General features: G+C 42.7%; 2 protein-coding genes across 3 annotated transcripts in view; one reads left to right on the top strand and one right to left on the bottom strand.

Moving 5' to 3' along the window:
• FSIP2 (fibrous sheath interacting protein 2) overlaps nt 1–19,669 on the bottom strand; it is a 52,873-nt gene that overhangs the window by 1,265 nt on the left and 31,939 nt on the right. Inside the window, exons 10-14 of the mRNA XM_056808879.1 lie at nt 18,224–18,339; nt 16,691–16,736; nt 14,001–14,122; nt 6,454–6,499; nt 2,287–2,323 (exon numbers count right to left, since the gene is read on the bottom strand). Of these exons, the coding sequence (XP_056664857.1) occupies nt 2,287–2,323; nt 6,454–6,499; nt 14,001–14,122; nt 16,691–16,736; nt 18,224–18,339 (367 nt within the window). The remainder of the gene's footprint in view (nt 1–2,286; nt 2,324–6,453; nt 6,500–14,000; nt 14,123–16,690; nt 16,737–18,223; nt 18,340–19,669) is intronic.
• The window catches only part of RBMX2 (RNA binding motif protein X-linked 2), a 113,514-nt gene that overhangs the window by 83,099 nt on the left and 10,746 nt on the right, over nt 1–19,669 (top strand). The window contains exons 7-10 of one of the 2 annotated variants that reach the window (XM_056808883.1): nt 687–900; nt 8,439–8,605; nt 10,650–10,753; nt 12,354–12,462. The gene's annotated coding sequence lies outside the window, so the exon portion shown is untranslated. Of the gene's footprint in view, nt 1–686; nt 901–8,438; nt 8,606–10,649; nt 12,463–14,617; nt 14,761–19,669 lie in introns of both variants that reach the window. The other variant, XM_056808884.1, reaches the window with a different exon arrangement.

Genomic DNA, 19,669 nt, shown 5'->3' with positions numbered 1-19,669 from the left:
AAGGATAATCCAAGTGTTTCTGAATGAATGGTAGGAGTAGTTTGTGATGAAAGAAGATTCAGTTGGTAGGGATTGGGGACTAAGAGCCTTTCTTGGAAGCTAAGGCAGGATTGCATTAGTTTGCCCTGGAGTAGTAGTTGGGAGAGCAAACACTTGCTCAGTGGCCAATGAGGCTCAGTAGGGGCAAAGCAGAAAGAAATACAAAATGCTTGACTATCAAGGAAAAGAAAGATCTAGTGTAGACACCGATAGTTGGATAATCACACCTAAAACCAACAAATCCCCAGATAAAACAACTTCCCCAGCTGGATGAAGCTAAACTTTGTCTCTGCTCTATGTAGATTTTAAATTTATGTTCATAAATCCTCATGCTGAAAGTCCATTTGGGTGGGGTGCTTTTAAGTCTCCCAAATCTTATAGTTATTTGGAATGAGACTTCCCTTTTTATTATTTCCTCTTGGATTTTGTTATTTTTTTGTTATTATTTGTGGAAATATTGATTCTCATGGGCTTATTTTGTAACTTCAGCAACTTTGCCGAAGCTATTAATTGCCTTGATTGGTTTCTTTGCTGATTCCCTAGGATTTTCTAAGTATCATGTCATCACCAAAGAGTGATCCATTTTGTCTCCTCTCTGCCTAGCATTAAGCTTTTGATTTCTTTCTTTTACCTTCTTGTTTTCCTAGCGTTTCTAGAACCAAGTCAGATAACAGTGGAGAGATTGGGCATCTGAGAACATCTTACCATTCATGGCTTACTTTGACTGTGGAAGAGAGGAGAGAGTTAAGCTTCAAGAAAGGCTTGAAAGCCCAGGAATGGAGACTTTTGGCTACAAAGGGAAGTGAATTACTGCCTCAAATGTGACCATAGGTACTTTAAGGAATCCCATCACTCCTACAGGTACCAAAATCAGTTTCTTCATCTATAAAATGTGGGTCACTCCATTTGTAATATAGACCTCACTGGGTTGTTGTAAGGTCCAAATGAGGTAAAGAATGGAAGCACTATGTATACCATAAACTGGCCTAGAATGGGGCTACGTGGTTCAGCCCTGGACCAGAAGCTTCCTTTGGCATTTTCTTATCCACCATGCCAATGGATGTTATTGGTATGGAAGAACCATGTGGGCTGATATATTTGTCTTGTACAGCTGTGCCCTAACATTCTTGAAGTAAATCTGAAAAATGCATAGAGAAAGCCATGTGTTTATAGGAATCTACCCTTACCAGGGCTAGAGGATTATAGATTGATTTCCAGAGGCAGCAGAAGGCACTGAGTTTTTAGACTGGCTATATAGATAGCAATATAAAACAGATATACTCCTTCACAGTGGTGGGGGAAATGAAATGTGGTAAATAGAATTCTATTTTGCCACTGACTACCATAAATTACGAAATGGAATTGTCATGCATTCCCACAAAGCAGAAAGCTAAGCATTTGGCACCAGCACATGTCATTGCGTAAGGATGTTTTGTGTATTTATATCAGGGGTGTGTGTGTGTGTGTGTGTGTGTGTGTGTGGATGAGAGTATATATATAAAGATGTCTGAGTAGATGCTCTTTCCTGACCCACGATTTAGGGCCTTCTGGCATTTCCTGATCCCAGGTCCAACCTCAAGTAACAGTAGCTCAAGTTTATAGAAAGCATTAAAGGTTACAAAGTGATTTCCTCCCAGCAGTCCTGAGTGGTGGGCAGTATAAATATCTTCATTCCTTTTTCTCAAACTGAGGCTTACATCGTCTAGGTTAATAGTCTACCTTGTCACACAAGACATGGCAGAGATGAGCCTGGAACCTAGGGCTTCTGACTACAAGTCAGAAGTTCTCTTTCCATTATTAGATGCTCCCTCATCTAGATAATCTTGTCCATAACCCTCCGAAACTTTGAGACCAGAGCAGATCCAGGCATACTGGCCCACTTGGCAGGGAATTAATTGTCCAGGATGAACTGAGTAGCCACCAAGGAACTTGTTGCAGTTCACCAAGACATTGTTGGCTTCCTGGCAAGAGGTCAAGGTGGGCTTTGGACATCGGGGGGTTGCCACCATGGTTTCTCTTAGGGAGTGGCATGTCTCTTTCCTAGACATACCATTGGCTTTCTGCAAACAAACCTTTCGAGTAGCCATAGTTGCTCTGGGAAGAGGGGAAGACGCTAGGGTGAGATCTGGACAGGGGAGACCCAATGCTCATTGTGGAGAGGTAATCTGCTGTATTACTTTTTATCATATAACCCAATTGAAAATATAATTGCCATCTTGTTTTCTCCACCCGCCTTTTCATACATACTTTTTCTTGTAGGCCATTTTGCAGGAACTGATTGTGCCTGAAAAGCAAATGAAGGATTACTAGTGAGGTCTTTTTTTTGCCTCAGTGACAGAAAGCTAGACATCTTCCTTCCAAAGTTCTCATTGTTGAATCTAAGGCTGGACTTTTTATTTGTGAGAGTATCAAATTCACAAGGAAGAGAACAATCTTCTTTCTCAGGGTCTCTCCTGCCCTGTCAGGTAGATTTTGGTCTCTGTGGTAGATTAACTAGTTCAGGCCACTGCATAAGCAGTATGGGGAAGGCAGCAGCCTTGCTTGCTACTGCTGTGCTCTGGCTCCCCATAACAAGATCTGCTGTGGGGAGCTGGAACACAACAGAAACGATTTGCCATCGGGATGAGATAGTTCGTTAAATTCCATGAAGTTCCACCATAGCACTTAATGAATGCAATGACTTTTACTTGGTATCCAAATTTGAACCAGACTCAGAAAATCATGGAATTCTTGAATCTCCCGAGCTGGAAGGGACTTCTGAGCCCCATCATGTTCGATCTGTACAGATCCACGTTTATTGGACTGAATGGGATTGGGTTGCTATAAAGTGTATAAAGCTGTAAAGTGTCCAGTAGAGAACCAAGAGGATGATGAATAGCCTAAGATCGTACCATCTGAGGAAAGATGGAAGGAACTGGCAATCTTTAGTCTGGGAAAGGGAAGGAAGGACATGGTAGCAGTCTTCAAATATTTGAAGTGCCGCAGTGTGAAATTTGGATTCGATTTCTTCTGCCTGTCTCCACTGGGTGGTAGCTACCGAGAAACGTTTCGGTAGAGACCACCACCAGCTTTCCAGTTGATTTGCAGCCTCTGAATTATGATCTGCCTATTGGCTTTCCCTTGCTCCATTCACACCCAGATCCAAGAGGTTGCCCAATCTTATCAGTTTTACTTCCACAGTATTGCCAGGTACCTCATTGTGTCCTAGGCCTGGTTCAGGCTCTTATCCACCTCTCCCTCCTGGACCTCTGTTTGGTGCCTTTGCCTTGTCTACTCCCTCTCCACGCCCCAAATTCCCCTTTTTGGATTTGGATGTAAGTCACTTCCTCCTTTAGACTCACGACCACTTACAAAACCCTCCACGATGCTCTCAGAGTATCTCAGTGAGTTGCTTCATTAATCATAGACATTTGGCCAGTGAGAAAGAAAGCTGAGCTTTGACTTAAAGTCACACAGAATTGAGAACACCTACCGTCCTAACCTTGGAAGCTGATTTACGAATAGGCCTCAATCTCATGAGTATATATTACTAATGAGCTTGAATTTTATCAGTTCCTCTCCGTTAACTCTAAAAATGTTCTCTGTGAACCCGTCCCTTTATCCTTGGCTGCTGAGAAACCTTGGATCCCTTTCATTGGTGATCACTAGACTTATTAGCAGATCGATTTTCCCTAGAGCCCTGTGCCTCAGTTTCTTTTTATTGCAGATTTATCATAACATCCTCAGGACCCCAAAGAAAGGGGAAAGGGATTTCCTTGTAGTCTTTACCCCTACATATGTATATATGATAATGAACCAACTTTTGTACTTGCCTTCCCCAATTCCCACTTCAGCATATGTCCTCATTTCTCATTGTCTGAAGGCTACCTCACCCTGATTTTTTAAACAAGGATTTATTAAGCATCTACTAAGTGCCATGTAGCTAGGTGACTGCAATAGAGTTCTAGGCCTCAAGTCAGAAAGACTCATCTTCCTGAGTTCAAATCTAGCCTCAGACACTAACTAGCTGTGTGACCCTGGGCAAGTCACTTCACCCTGTTGGCCTCAGTCTCAGCATCTGTAAAATGTACTGGAGAAGGAAATGGCAAACCACTTTTTGCCAAGAAGTCCCCAAATCGAGTTACCAAGAGTCAGACATGACTGAAACATCTGGACAAAACAAGTGCCAGGTACTGTGCGAAGTAAGCACTTTACCAATATTATCTCATTTGACCCTCACAACCCTGGGAGGCAGGTGCTATTATTATCCCCAGTTAAAGATGAGAAAACAAACTGTTTGGCAAAGACCAAACCGTTGTGCTTCTTGCTAACCTACCTTCTGCTAAGGAGCCAGTGCGGTCTAGTTAAAAAACACTGGGCCTGGTGTCAGAGGATCCGGGCTCAAACTGAAACTGCTGCTTATTACGTGTGGGATCTTGGGCAAATCTCTTCTCCTTGGACCTTGGGAAAATGAGGAGCTTGGACTAAATTACTTCTAGGGTCCTTTCCTGCTCAAGATTTAAGAGCCTGCCATCTAGTCTTCCTATTCCTAATGGCAGCACCACAGTCTTGCTTTTCCTCAGGTCCACCCATTTAAAGTAACACTAGAGCCCCCACTTCTTGTCCAGTCTCACTACCCTTTACTAGTTGAATCTTTTGGAGGTGCCCATCCCTCCCTGTGCCCACCATTGTGCGGGTTACTCTATCTTTTAAACCCTTACCTTCCATCTTAGAATCAATACTGTGTACTGGTTCCAAGGCTAGGCAATGGGGTTAAGTGACTTGCCCAAGGTCATCTAGCTAGGAAGTGTCTGAGACCAGTTTTGAACCCAGGACCTCCCATCTCTGGACCTGGCTCTTGAACCACTGAGCCACCTAGCTGCCCCCTTGTGTGGGCTACTCTTAATTCACCCCCGACCCTCCTTATGGAGCTCTTTGTTTGCTGCTGCCTCTTCAGCCTCCTAATCTGCCTCCCTACTGCTATTCGATCACTTCTTGTCTTTCCTTGAAATTGTAGCTTTGTTGTCACTTAACAGACCAAATAATGGTTTTCTGACCAGGGATTTCAAACTACTCCACCCTTGTTCTAGGTTCTTTCTTTTTTTTTCTTTTTTTTTAGAACCCTCACCTTCCATCTTGGAGTCAATACTGTGTATTGGCTCCAAGGCAGAAGAGTGGTAAGGGATAGGCAATGGGGGTCAAATGACTTGCCCAGGGTCACACAGTCTAGGTTTTCTTACTAAGCTCCTAAGCATTCCACAGAAGGGGCTCACAACTCATAACTGCACACTACACAGTGGTCTACATCCTGTGGGCTCTCACCGCTGGGGAGCTGCTGTTCACTTGGCAGTTCAGCTTACCATTAATCCTTTCAAACTAAGCTCTGGATTCTTCTGTTGGAAGGTTTGCCCTCCAGCCCTCACCCACCACTTCCCAACAATTTCCATAGTGATTTTGTTTATAATCATAGTCCAAGTTTCCCTTATTTGGGGGCGGGTCACTGGGTTTTTGTTTGTTGGTAGGTTACATTTTCTCTAGATGACAGGGAAGCTGTAAGGTTCTGCAGCGGTTACCTGGTGTAGCCCATACTTTTTAACTTCTACAATTAGAGGACTGAGATTCATTAAAGCAAAAATGCAATTTCCCCTCAGAAGATAGCACTTTAAAGCATTACCACCTCAAATTCATCTGAAATCTCCAAAGGAAAGGGTGGTGGGGATTGAGACCCAAGAGAAGTAACTTTTAATGAACCTGAGGGAATAGATCCTGGTCTTGGTGTGCTACCTGGGGAGCCCAAGCCTAGGCCCTGCTAGTGGGCTGCAATGAGAGTCAAGGCCGAAGAGGGTGAGTCATTGGAGATAAAATCCACCTTCTCCACCACTCCGCCAGGAACCAGCTCTGAGAGAATGCAGACAAATGAAAAGACAACTACTATGCATTATGAAGGTATTGATTGTTAAGGTGAGAGAATTCTAGGAATTATGTGAGTCAGAATGACTCCATCTTGTAAAATGCCGACATTTTGAGATCTTGGAAATTCTATCTGCTTGCTAATTGTGAACTGGGAACTGAGTGACATCATATTTCACTCTTGGAAAAGTTCACCTACTCACTCTCCCCGTTCCATCTATTGAAACTTCATCATCCCCCTCCCAACTCAGATAACCCCTAATCTTTCCTTCAATTAGAAATCAAATTACCTAATATTGTATCCTGGTTTGCATCCTGTTAATTGCTTTTTTAAATGCATAAAAATCTGTCTCCCCCAGCATTCAGGGTTCAATGCCAAACTGAGGAGGCCTGGCCCCGATTCGTTATGCAGTTTGCATGCATTGCTTAATAAATCAATATGCTCAGAAGCTTGAACCTTTGTTTGCTTAGTTATTTCATATTTCACCAATCACAAAAGTCACACTGATTTTGTTTTATACTTACGTATTTGAGAGAACTTGAGAAAGGAAGGTTCCCTGGGATGGTTGCCCTAAAAAAAAAAAGTCATTGTTTGCTTGTCACATTCTCTATTCAGAGAGAAAGAGTCAGAGAATCCCTCTTGGTCCCAGGCCATTTGAAAATATGAGAGCAATCTCCAAATTAAGTGTTTATTTTTCTGCTGGGAGGCAGTGTGAATGTGTAAAATTTTGGATGTTTGGATGGTTGTCTGTGTGTTTCCCTTCTGTCTTCCCACTCGTACTTTACTTAGCTTATGCTATAAACTGCCAGTGGGTAAGAAATAGCCTCTGTCAATTCGCTTAGGACATCAGCTTGCAAAACAAAAAAGCAGATAGATAGGGACTGAATAGTTTGGCATAATGATGGTGATAATATTAGCCTTTACAAAGACATGTATGTAGATGATGGATGCAACATTCTGTTCATGCTCAGTGGAATAATATTTCTGCTGAAATACACTTAAAAAACGCCCTTATCTTCTGTCTTAGAGTCAATACTAAGTATTAGTTCCAAAGAAGAAGAGTGGTAAGGGCTAGGCCAGTGTTGGCAAACCTTTTAGAGATCACATGTACAAAATGCATTTTCAAGCTGTCTGTGAGCCTCCTGCATTACCCCACACAGTAGAGGGAGGATTGTGCTGTTGGACAGAGGGATGGGTCATGTGAGAAATGTCCCCAGGAAAGGTGGACAAAGGGAACAGAGCAGCCCCTTTGGGCACGCTGGGGCACATGTGCCATGTCTTCGCCAACACAGGGCTAGGCAGTTGGGGCTAGGTGACTTTCTCAGGGACACAGAGTTAGTCAAATATCTGAGGTCAAATTTGAACCCAGGACCTCCTATCTCCAGGCCTGACTCTCTAGCCATCAATCCACCTAGCTACCCTATTATACTTAAAAAAAAATAGAATTCTATTAGAAGGACTTTCAATGACTTTTATCCCTTTTTTGAGTCTTGTGTCTCTTGGGCAGATTGGTGAAGCCCATGGATCCCTTCTCAGAATTTTTAACAGAAGTCCAAAGGAAACCAATTATCCAAATATTTTTTAAAAGCAGCTTATAAGTCCAGGGTTAAGAACCGCTGTTCTAGTGCAAATTACTTCCCCTTTGAGTTTGGCATTTATAGGATCAGAGAATGAGATCTAGGAGGGACCTCTGAGGCCATTGAATCCACTCTCATCTCCATTTTTCCCATAAGGAGATTGAGTCACGCAGGGTGATTTGCCTGAGGTCCCAGAAAGAGTAATGTCTGAGAACGGATCTGAACCCAGGTTCTCCTGATTCCAAGCCTGGTGCCCCTATGCATCTCCGCTTTGAGTTAGTTCAAAGTGGAAGGCAAGTTCTGAGTAAAGGTTAACTGCTTACTGTTTCATTTCTCTCAGTACTTTACTACTTCAGGGAGTTTCTTATGAGTTCCTTGGTCATGGTGCTCCTTGTTCTGATACAGATCACCACTTGTCTTCAACCTGGGTAGACCATCTTCATTAATTGCTATGCCCAATGGCCAATACCTAAAAATGAGCCTTGCCAACTTTGGTTCAGCTGGTCCCTGGATGGCAGACCAGGACTCCATAACGGAGTCTTTTCTAGCTTGGAAGGGTTGGTTAGAGCTCAGCTTCCCACCATTGTCTCAACCTTCCAGCATCCAAGGTTTAGCTTCCAGTTGCCCATAAGGCATCGGAGGAGTTCTTTGAAGAAAATTGGTTCTCTCTCTAAACTAAAATAAATGAATGGCTGAGAGAAACTCCTTGCAAAGGGAGCCTTCCATCAATCCTCTGCACTGCAATGGGATTTGCAGGCCTGTTGAGAATGCATTCATGTTCTATTTGGGAAGGGAGCAAAATTGAGAATATGAGAATATGTCCAGGGCTCCTGAACCATGAGCCTGAAGAAATGGCTGTTAAAATTCTGCTTCTTCGGGAATGAATGAGCCCAAAGGCCAAAAGCTCACTCTTTCTTTTTCCTTTGCTAAAGCATCCTGGGAAATGTTTAAAAAGAAAAAAATGCAGCAAGACATGCTGCAACAAGGTCTCCCAGACTACAGTGAAGATGGCATCAGAAGGCCTGGATGTTGGTCCTCTTCTGTGTGACGTGGGAATCATGGAATCATCCTTTTGAGCCTTGGGCTCCTGCTTTGGAAAGTAGGTTATGGGTTCATAGCAGATTATGAGTTCACATGTGAAACAAGATGATGTATCGGGGCATGTTAAAAGTTGGAAAGCTCTAGATCAATATCAGCTACAGATATTATTGTTATTATTATTAGAAAGTATGGGAAAGAGAAACAAGCCTCCTTGTGTGCCTTATACCTTCCAAGTTCCCCAGATTTAGGATGAATGTGCTCAGATCAAGGAGCCAATGAAGTGACCAGCACGCTATGCTCATCTCTTCTAGTCCCCTCTCTGTGTTCCTATGACCTCTAGAGGGCAAGGATGCCCCTGGAAATGATGCCATGTTGGTGGTGTTTGACATGCTGGACCTCTTCCTGCAGTCAAAATCATCCAGGTCTTTTCCCTTTTTTCTTTCTAAATTCATTTTTACTTTTCATTATTTCTAACTTGTCCAACACCAACAAACAAGAACATTCTTATATAAGGGGATTGCATATGGAACTGCAAATTTCTCTTATGTACAACAAGCTTCAAAAGAGTATATAATGAATTCAGCACATTAGTTTTCCTTTGCATATCACCTCCAAGCAGGGTGCCCAGTTTATCTTATGTTGCAGAATTGCTTGGGGAAAAAAGCAGACCTTTGTCTTGAAACTTCCTTTAACTTCCGAGTAGAGGGGTACCTCTCTCTGGTGGTGTCAGCTTGGATCTGTTACTCTCTGATGTTTCCCTTGATATCTCCCTTCTTTACCACAGCTCAGGCCTACTTTCTCTTTTTTCTATTGCTAGTTGCTCCTGGGCTTCCAGTTCTTCTAGACTCAGCTCCACAGAACCCCACTCTTTAGAATCTCTATCTAGATCTGAGATATAGCTCCCCCTTTTAATAAAAAGGTTGTCCTCAGGGTGCAATCAAGTCTCTGAATCAAATCTGATTCCAGGTAGCGTCTATTTCAACTCTGTTCTGAGAGAGTGATTCAGTCAAAAAATGTTCTAATCCAAGTAAGGTTAATGAATCACCTTCTAGTGGAACAGCTAGGTGACACTGTAGTGAATAGAATACCAAACTTGGAATCAGAGATTCAAACTTCCTGAGTTGAAATCTTGCCTTAGACACTTACTAGCCATGTGACCTTGAGCAAGTCACTTAACCCTGTTTGCCTTAGTTTCCTCATCTGCCAAATGAAGTGGAGAAGGAAATGACAGCCCATTCTAATATCTTTGCCAAGAGAACTTCAAATGAGTCATTGATTAATAGCCCCATTTTGAAACAGAACAAAGGAGGGGACAGCTAAGCTATCCCCCTAGGCCAGTGAGGGTGAACCTTTTAGAGATGGAGTACCAGGTCTTGCTCCCACCCTACTCCCCCCCAGAGACCTAGTGTCCCACCTTGCCCCTCTGCCCTCCTTACCCCAAACAGAGGAGGGAGGAAGTTCTCCCATTGGGCTGCTGGGTGGAGGGGTGGGTGAATTGTGGAATGTCCTCAGCAAGTGTAGAGAAGGAGAGGGGAGTGACCCAAGAGCTTTGCTCCCCTCCAGCTCTGCTACCTGTGAGCTTCTACCTTAACCCCCTGTGCACTCCCATTGGGCTGCTGGGCAGAGGGGCAGGGGATGTGAAAAAATGTCATCAGACATTGGGGAGGGGAGCAGTTCTGCCCCAGTCCCTCTACTTTTCTAGTAAGGAACAGTGGGGAGGGTGTAGGGGGGTGACTTGTGTGCCCACAGAGAGTGCTCTGCCATAGGTTCGCCATCACTGCCCTAGGCAGACCACAGCTAGAATGCTGTATTCAATTCTGGTTGCTTCATTTTAGGAAGGATATTAGGGTACAATTTTTCCATCATAATACAAACTGAATATTTTCACTCAAAGCCTGTCACTCATTTAGCCCTAAGTCTCTAATGAGAATCTAATTCAGTTCCTGCAATGCCCTAGAGCATTTGCTTTTTTGTTGTTTGTAATGTATGTGGAACTCCTCATCCCCTGCACATGCCATACACAACCCCTCCTCATGTTTGCTCACACTATTCCCCTCACCTAAAGTATTTTACCTATCCTTCTCTATGTTCCTTCCTTGTAGGCTTTACCAAGTCTTCATGACCCAGTTCAAGCTCCACCCTTCTGTGGGAAGCCTTTCCTGAGAAGACGGGGAGCACAGCTGGCCTGAAACAACAAAGGCTCAAAGTAATAGGGAGGCTTTCTAGTTTACAAAGTACTTCGCACGTGTTGTCTCATCTGGTCCACCTCTTTGTGTCTGGCATTTATATTGTGATATGCTGAGCCTGCTTCCCCAACTATAATAAGAATAAGAAGAAGAAGGTGCTTTAAGGTTCTGCTGAGTGTGTGGCAAAGATTCTCTCATTTGATGTTCTAGACTGTAACCCCCCAGAGGAGTTTGTCTTGGGGCCCGTGTCTCCTCAGTACCTGGCGTGGGAGCCAGCATATTTTAGGCACACAGTGAATGAAGATAACAATTTACCTATCTCAAAGGGACAGCTTGGCTTCTTGGTGGTGGGTCTGTCATACAGGGTTGTGGGTAGTTCTCTCTGTATGTACCACGTGCAAAAAAGAGAGAGAGAAAGAGAGAGAGATAGATATATATATATAGAGAGAGATATATAGAGATAGAGAGAGAGAGAGAGAGAGAGAGAGAGAGAGAGAGAGAGAGAGAGAGAGAGAGGGTTCTTAAAACTTGAACATCTGCTCAAGCTTGTTTTTAAATTTTTTACAATGAAGGAATTAAAAAGATTCAAGATCTTATTTTGAAAGTGAACCAATATTCCCCTTATCATAAGAAATGTACAAGCAGAGTTTATTAAAAGGAAGAGAAAACTCTTCATCTAATTTATCATGACCCTTGGATAATTAACTGAAATCCAGAGAAGTCAGTTAGCCCAGAGAAACACAAAGAAACCTCAAGGATTTTCCATCAAGGACAATTAATCCATGGAGGCAAATTTTGGGGAAGGGTGAAATGCGATACCTGGCTTTGGTAATGGCCCTTGTGGCATAAGCTCTCTTGTTTATGTTGGGTTTTTTTTGTTTTGACTCTTCATGACCCCATTTGGGATTTTTTTGGCAAAGATACTGGAGTGGTTTGTCATTTTCTTTTCCAGATTATTTTACAGATGAGAAAACTGAGGCAAACAGGGTTAAGTATCTTGCCCAGGGTCACACAGCTAGTAAGTGTCTGAGTACCTGTAGGTACTCAGGAGGGCCGTCCCTTCACATTGGTTTCTAGGCTTAACAACCAAGCATCATCATTCTTATCATATTGATAATATGATATGTATTATCACATATATAATGAGATAATAACTGATGGCATCATAGTGGACATTGTTTTAAGGGTTGCAAAGAGCTTTGCCAATGTTTTCTCATTTGACATTCACACCAACTCTGGCAGGTAGGTACTATTATCACCCTTCTTTTACCAACGAAGAAACTGAAGTAGAAAGAGGTGAAGTGACTTGCCCAGAGTTACTTAGCAAATAGTGCCTGAGGTTGGATTTGAACTCAGGTCTTCCTGACTCCAGGCCCAGCACTTCAGCCACTTTCAGGAAGAAATTTGGGGCTGAAGGATTTTGCTTAATGGCCTTCTTAAAGGATAGAACAATGTAAGCAGAAGCTCTAATGTGAGAACCCTTTAATAAAAAGGGGTTTGGTACTTTGCACATTTTTGCTCAATATAGAATAAAGTGAATTAACAGGGCACTTGGCTTCCTTTTCCATATCCTTGGTCAAAGTATGTATTTTCAAGTTTATTCTCCATATTGTTCCTCAGGGGCCTGGCCTTTGGCTATTTTGTGGAAGAAGCAGGCCACTGTGGCTCGAGTGCTGGCCTAGAGGATCTGCATTCAAGTCCTGCCTCTGCATCTACTGGATGGCCCAAGGTAAGCCATTTCATTGTATTCTCCATAAAATGAGAGGTTAAATGACTTTTCCAAGGATCTAAAGTGAGTTAGTGAGAGATCCAGGAAGAGACATCATTTAGATCCATAGCAAATGACGTGATAATTACTTTCCCCCTTGATGGTGAAGAATTTCTTTCAAATGCCGTGGGCCACCTATTTCTGATTCCCAGAGTTCATAGAGCCTCTGAGACCTAAGTTGTTTTTCAGTCACTGTAAAGATCTGTGGATGCTACATGTAGGAAACATCCTCCATCATCTCTCAGCTTAAGCTGGCCTCTTGGGAATTACCTGCCATTTATCACAAGGGGATGAGGCAGTACAGTATGGAGGGCCCAGTACAGTCATCTACCATTCGAAAAAGAATTCAAAAGCTCATGGAAAATGTGTGGCCAATTTCTCGGCTTGGGGACTACGAACTCTTCCTCTTTGGTTTGACTCAGCTAAGGTACCAGGGAGAATGTGGGCCCCTGAAACTCCGATCTCTTGACTTCTATAATATTTTATTGCCTTGCATGGAGCCTATTCAAACCAAGTCTGTGATTTCATTGGTGGGAGTACCCTCTCTGCCAACAAGTAGCTGATGGCATCTCCCAGGATGGCTGGCTTTCATGAGATGCTGTGGCTGAAACAGTGGTCAAGCTTCATGCAATGAGCCCCTCTCCCTTAACTAGGTGGGCTGGCCTTTGAAGGACAGATATTGGTTCTGTTGCTGGGCTCAGCCTTGATGCCTTTCTGCCATGGCAGAGCTTGAATTCTTTTGATACAGCCTTTGAGAACCTAGCATCCCTCCTTGCCACAGTGACAGCTTGGGAGAAGTGAGTGGACCACTGATACCTAAGGCACATCGAAAATATCTATATTTCAAACCCCTTACCGTCCTGTCCTAGTGTCAGTTCTAAGACAGAAGAGCAGCAAGGGCTAGGCAAATGGGGTTGTTGTTTCTTGGTTGGGGTAACATAGTTAGAAAGTATCTGAGGCCAGATTTGAATCTCTCAATTCCAGGTCTGATACTCTAGCTACTGTGTTACCTAGTTGCCCCTATCTAATATGTATATTTTAAAAATCTGTATCTTCTGTCTTAGAATCAATTCTGACTTGGCTCAAAGGCAGAAGAGCAGTCACACAGCTAGGAAATGTCAGAGGCCAGATTTGGACCCAGGACCTCCCATTTCCAAGCCTGACTCTCTATCCACTTAGCCATCTAGCTGCTTTTCCCTAATATATTTTTTAAAACCCTCACATCCATCATTTTTTGGTAAGCCTACAAACTTTCCACCGGCCTTCTGTATCCATTTAGTGCCCTAGTAATGACAACTTTTATGGCAACAAGCCAGAGGAGATTTTCAGTAATACTCTGAGATGACATAAATTTTCAAATGTCTTCCTCTGGCCCGACTCTATTCAGGAAATTGGCCTGTAGAACCCAGGCTGAGCTGTTTGGCTCAATAATTAATCAAGGTGAGGGCAACACATATTGCTGCCATGCCATTTTTGCACAAACAATAACACCTCCTTACCTTGGGTGATCTCTTTATATCTGGGGCAAATGTAATATTATAATTAAATATCTCTTCCTTTTGAAGACCGGTTGACAGTGATGATGAAGGCTTGATAATATTCTTTATGGGTATAGTTGAAGCTGAAAAGAAGAAAGTTGTTGAGAGGCTTGCCATTCTTGTGAGGACAATACCTTTAAACGTGAAGGATTTGTATAGCCTTATGAAGAAGCCACCACTGAAAGCCCTTTTCAGACAGCTGTCCAGTGGCTTATTGCAGGACCAATAATTCCTACAGTTGAACTGAACTACTATCTCCAAGTGTCCCCTTTGAAAGTGCAAGTGTTCCTGGAGGCAAGAAACGCACAACATGAGCTAGCTAAAAATCTTGAGAGGAATGAAATATATCTGAAATATTACTATCAATCATCTGTCAAAATAATTAATTCATATACTAAAAGAATGTCTGTCTTGGGTTCAAATCAAGAAAACATCTAATGCCCAGTGGACTTACGCGTCGGCTATGGGGGGTGGGGGGGAGGAAAAGAAAATGATCTATGTCTTTAACGAATAATGCTTGGAAATGATCAAATAAAATATATTAAAAAAAAAAAAACAAGAATGTCTGTCTTGAAAAGGGATACTGAAAAAACCAACAACTTATTAAGATGGAAGATAACAAAGAAAATGCTGAAATGGATAACAAGCATTTCCCTGGCACTTTATGGTTCTCAAGCTGCTTGGCAAATTCGATCTCATTGGATCCTGACAACCCTGGGAGGTAGGTATTATTATTATCTCCATTTTCCAGATGAGAAAAGAAAAAAGGAAAGTGACTTGTCCATGCTAAGGGTCATACAGCTAGTAAGGACATACAAGTAGCATTTGAACTCAGATCTTCCTGACTCTCAAATCCAAAATTCTAGCCACCATATCATCAACTAGTGACCTTGGGCAGAATGAATGTAGTAAAGCAAAGACAGAGGATAATGCAGCCAAAGTAGAAGAAGTGGGGCAGCTAGGTAACTCAGTGGAGAGAATACTGGGCCTGAATTCAGGTGGACCTTTGTTCAAATGTGATCTCAGACACTTCCTAGCTCTGTGACCCTGGGCAAGTCACTTAACCCCCATTGCCTAGCCCTTACTGCTCAGTATCAATACTACGCAGTATTGATTCTAAGATGGAAGGTCAGGGTTTATTTTTAAAAAATAAAAACAAAGTAGAAGAAGCAACTCTCAAAACAACTGAAGCAGTGCAAAGGGTTGGTTTCCCAGAAGTGCAGAGTTTTCAAGTTGAAAGGGACACAAGCAGCCCCCTAGTCCATCATATACCCCCAACAGAATGCCCCACCTTTAGAGGAATAAGAGAAGAAGGACCATTGAAAATGTAGAGCTCTGAAACAGCTGGGAAGCCCTTCATGAAGAGGACAGGACTCAATATTCTGAGCAGAAAGCAACTACTTGTCCTTTAAGAAATGAGGACATGTTCTAAATCTCTTATATTAGAGATGCAAATTAGAGAGATGCAAATCAAAGCAATTCTGAGGTACCACCTCACACCTAGGAGATTGACCAATATGGCAGCAAAGGAAAGTAATAAATGTTGGAGGGGATGTGGCAAAGTCGGGACATTAATGCATTACTGGTGGAGTTGTGAATTGATCCAACCATTCTGGAGGGCAATTTGGAACTATGCCCAAAGGGCGACAAAAGACTGTCTGCCCTTTGATCCAGCCATAGCACTGCTGGGTTTGTACCCCAAAGAGATAATAAGGAAAAAGACTTGTACAAGAATATTCATTCCTGCGCTCTTTGTGGTGGCCAAAAATTGGAAAATGAGGGGATGCCCATCAATTGGGGAATGGCTGAAAACATTGTAGTATCTGTTGATGATGGAATACTATTGTGCTAAAAGGAATAATAAAGTGGAGGAATTCCATGGAGACTGGAACGACCTCCAGGAAGTGATACAAAGTGAAAGGAGCAGAACTGGAGAACATTGTACACAGAGACTGAAACACTGTGGCACAATCAAATGTAATGGACTTCTCTACTAGCAGCAATGCAGTGATCCAGGACAATTCTGAGGAACTTGTGAGAAAGATGCTATTCACATCCAGAGAAAGAACTGTGGGAGCAGAAACACAGAAGAAAAACATAGGATCGATCATGTAGTTCGATGGGGACATGATTGGGGATGTAGACTCCAAATGATCACCCCAGTACAAATATCAATAATAAGGAAATGGGTCTTGATCAACAACACATGTAAAACCCAGGGGAATTGCATGTTGGTTATGGGAGGGAGGTGGGGGTAGGGGAGGGAAAGAACATGAATCTTTTAACAATGGAAAATATTATAAATTAATTAATTAAATACAATTTTCCAAATAAAAAAAAAGAAATGAGGACAACGTAATCCAGAGGTCCTATTACAGGGCAGAAGCCCTCTAGTATGGCTGAAGGGACTAAGGGCAGGGAAGGGTAGCCCACACAGGACTACTGAGATGGGGCTTCCTCTCATCATTTCTGAGCCTCTCTCAGTATCAGTTTCTTCTTTTGTAAGATAAGGCAGAATAATTCTCACCCTATACTCCTCACAGCAACCAGAAAACACCAACCAAATGATTATGATTGTTATTATAAATTTAAATAAATGAAGTAATAGGACAGCCCATAAACCCAGATTCTTTTTGGTAGGTCTGCCTTACCTCTAGTTTCCATTGTGCTTGCCTTTTTAGTCAAATCGTCATCTCGCTGTATGATTTAACATGGAAGACAGAAACAAAGTCTATTAGTAATTCAAATCCTGATAAAGGTTTTGGCCTTTCACCACGATGAAGCAGTTTCCTAGCAGTGTGAGTCCGTGATTGGGGTGGGGATGCCTTCCTTTGCAGAAGCTGAGGTGGGGCTGACCTTTCAGGTGTTCTGCAGGGCAGGCCACCCTAAATTTGCTGCTGGAGCTTAAGGGCAGATCACAGAACCATATAGAACAGAGCCCACTCTGTTCTTTTAGGAGTATACACAAATAGTACAGTGTTAGGCCCTTTCATGGAGGGAGAGAGGGAGGGGGACAGGCAAAGAGGTGAGGTGGAAAGAACACCCCATTTACAAGATGTGGGTTTGTGTTCTGGCTGGCCCTGCTACTTCCTGGTTGTGAGTCTTGGGGTGAATTGTTTGACCCTTCTGAAGTTCAGTTTCTTCTAAAAATATATATACACTAATATATAAGCAGGTAGTCTGGGAGAACAGAAAGAGTCCTAACTTGGGAGTCAGAAGACCTGGGTTCAGATCTTAGCTCTGCTCCCTTTGTGACCTTGGGCAAGTCACTTCCCCTCCCTGGGCCTTTAGTTCTTCCTGTCAGATGCCCCAGGAGTTGGAGTAGGCAGCCTCTGCCAGCTCTATGTCCTATGACATTAATGCATTGACATCCCTTGCTCACAGGGCTATTGAGGGACAATGACTTGTAAAACCACCAGACCTTTGTGAAATGGGAGTGGTTAGCACTGAGATGCTAGGATGTGGTGAGTGTGCAGAGCAGTCCTGATTCTGTCACTTAGTAGCTATGTGGTCTCAGCTCAGTTTCTTTTTTTGTAAAATGGGATTAAAAAGATGGCATTCTCTAAGACTCTGATCTGTGCCAGGAGGAAGAGCTTCCTTACACATGGGAGATTTCCACACACTAATGAAGTCAGGGGAAGAGGACATCATGAACCACAGATATAGATATTGTGACAAGGCTACAGAGAGATGTCAGCAGCTCTATATAGGTCATCACCTACCTCATAGGGCTGGTCACAAACATTTCTGGACCGCAGCAGATATTTTTAAAGCATCTGTTAATATGCATTGCATTGTGGGGTACAGGGACAAAAACACAACTCGCCCTGTTGTCCTGGGGTTGGGAGAGAGAGGGGAGGGAGAACATAACGTGGATATAGATAATTGTGCACCGTAATCCACAATAATTTGAAGAGAAAGTATTGGCAGCTGGAGAAGCTTTAGGAAGCTGTAGCCTCTGAAGAAATTTCGTTCAGAGTTCTGGGAGGTAGAAATGAGGCAAGGAGTGTTTTGTGAAATTGAGTTGGAGAGGCAGATGCCAGGGGTCTTGAATAGCAGAATCAGGAGCTGATATTTTAATCGGAAAGCAAAGAGGAGCCCCTGTAGGTCTCTAAATAGAAAGCAGATGTGATTAGAGCAATGTCTTTAGCAACCAACATATGTGAAACTCAGAAACTTCATACCCTCATGCCAATACCATCGTCATCAACATCACCCTGGGAATACATGGATGTCATTGACTTCTTGGTCCCACTCTTTGTACTACTACGAGAAGGTCGAACAGAAAGTGTTGTATGCCCTGAAGACACCAAAGAGAAATCCCATCAAATTTCAGAAAATGACAATGCCAAGGAGGCTGTAAATTCTTGACTTATTTTTCTATTGTCTTTGATAAGCATCCATCAGATTGACCAGATGAACAGAGGGTTCAAGGAGCACCGATGGAAAGAGTTCCCACCACCTGTGTGAGATCATGAACTCAGAGCATTTTTGGGGGGAATCTCTCCACCATTTGCTCTTAGGATCATGATATACAGCTTGAATATGCTCTAACACTGTCATTCTATTGTTATACGGGGGCAGTTAGCTAGGCAGCACAGTGGATAGAGCAACAGGCTTGGAGTTGGGATTCAAATCCGAGTTCAAATCTGGCCTCAGGCACTTCCTAGTTGTGTGACCCTGGGCAAGTCCCTTAACCCCATTGCCTAGCCCCTGCCACTCTTCTGTCCTAGAACTGATACTAAGACAGAAGGTAAAAGTTTAAAGAGAAAAAAGACCATAATATATGAGATAGGGAGAAGGATGGATTTGTGATTTCAGTGGTTTAGGGAAACTCCTTCTACTAGTGCAAGTTGGCACCTTCCTTGCAGCTTTGAATCTAGAATATCAAGAGACTGTCACCCAGTCAATCCATGATAGAGGTAGGAATTGAATCTAGGTCTTTTCTCTCTAAGAGATCACTATCTGCCACAACACACTGCTTGTCACATTGATTCCTACTAACACAAGAAAATTAGCAAATGAACATTCCATTATATTCTGAAGGATCTGGGGCTTGATTATAGAGGCTGGTTCAACTGTGGTCTAAGAGGGATTTTTCTAACCCTTACTTTCTGAATTAGTAACAATCTGAGACAGAAGGGCAAGGGCTAGGCAATTGGTATTAAGTGACTTGCCCAAGGACACACAGTTAGGAAGTGTCTGAGTCCAAATTTGAACCCAGGTCCTCCTGACCCCAGGACTGGTGTTCGATCCACTGAGCAACCTAGCTGCCCTGGTCTAAGAGGGATTTGGTAAACTAGACTACTACCAGAACACAAAATACTCAAATGGATCTGTATTCTCTTTCGGTTATTTAGTTTCAGGTCAAAAGAAATGAGGGAGATGATTGGTTGAGGCAGATTTCTTCCCCAGTTCAGAGTTTGGGACTTACCCAACATATTTGGTAGGATTCTATGAGTACTTCTCTTTAAATGTGAATCATTCAATAAAAAACATTCACATGGAAATATTCATATAGTGAGGATATTAAATTATCTTTCAAAACATGGTTGAAAGAGATTTTTATTGACTTGGGAAAGTAATCTCTTTAAAATCTGATAGATTTTTTAATAACCATTTGGCACATC

This window comes from Monodelphis domestica, chromosome X (assembly GCF_027887165.1).
Source record: "Monodelphis domestica isolate mMonDom1 chromosome X, mMonDom1.pri, whole genome shotgun sequence".
NCBI classification, from domain to species: Eukaryota; Metazoa; Chordata; class Mammalia; order Didelphimorphia; family Didelphidae; genus Monodelphis; species Monodelphis domestica.
This window is presented reverse-complemented; position numbering and strand designations above follow the sequence as displayed.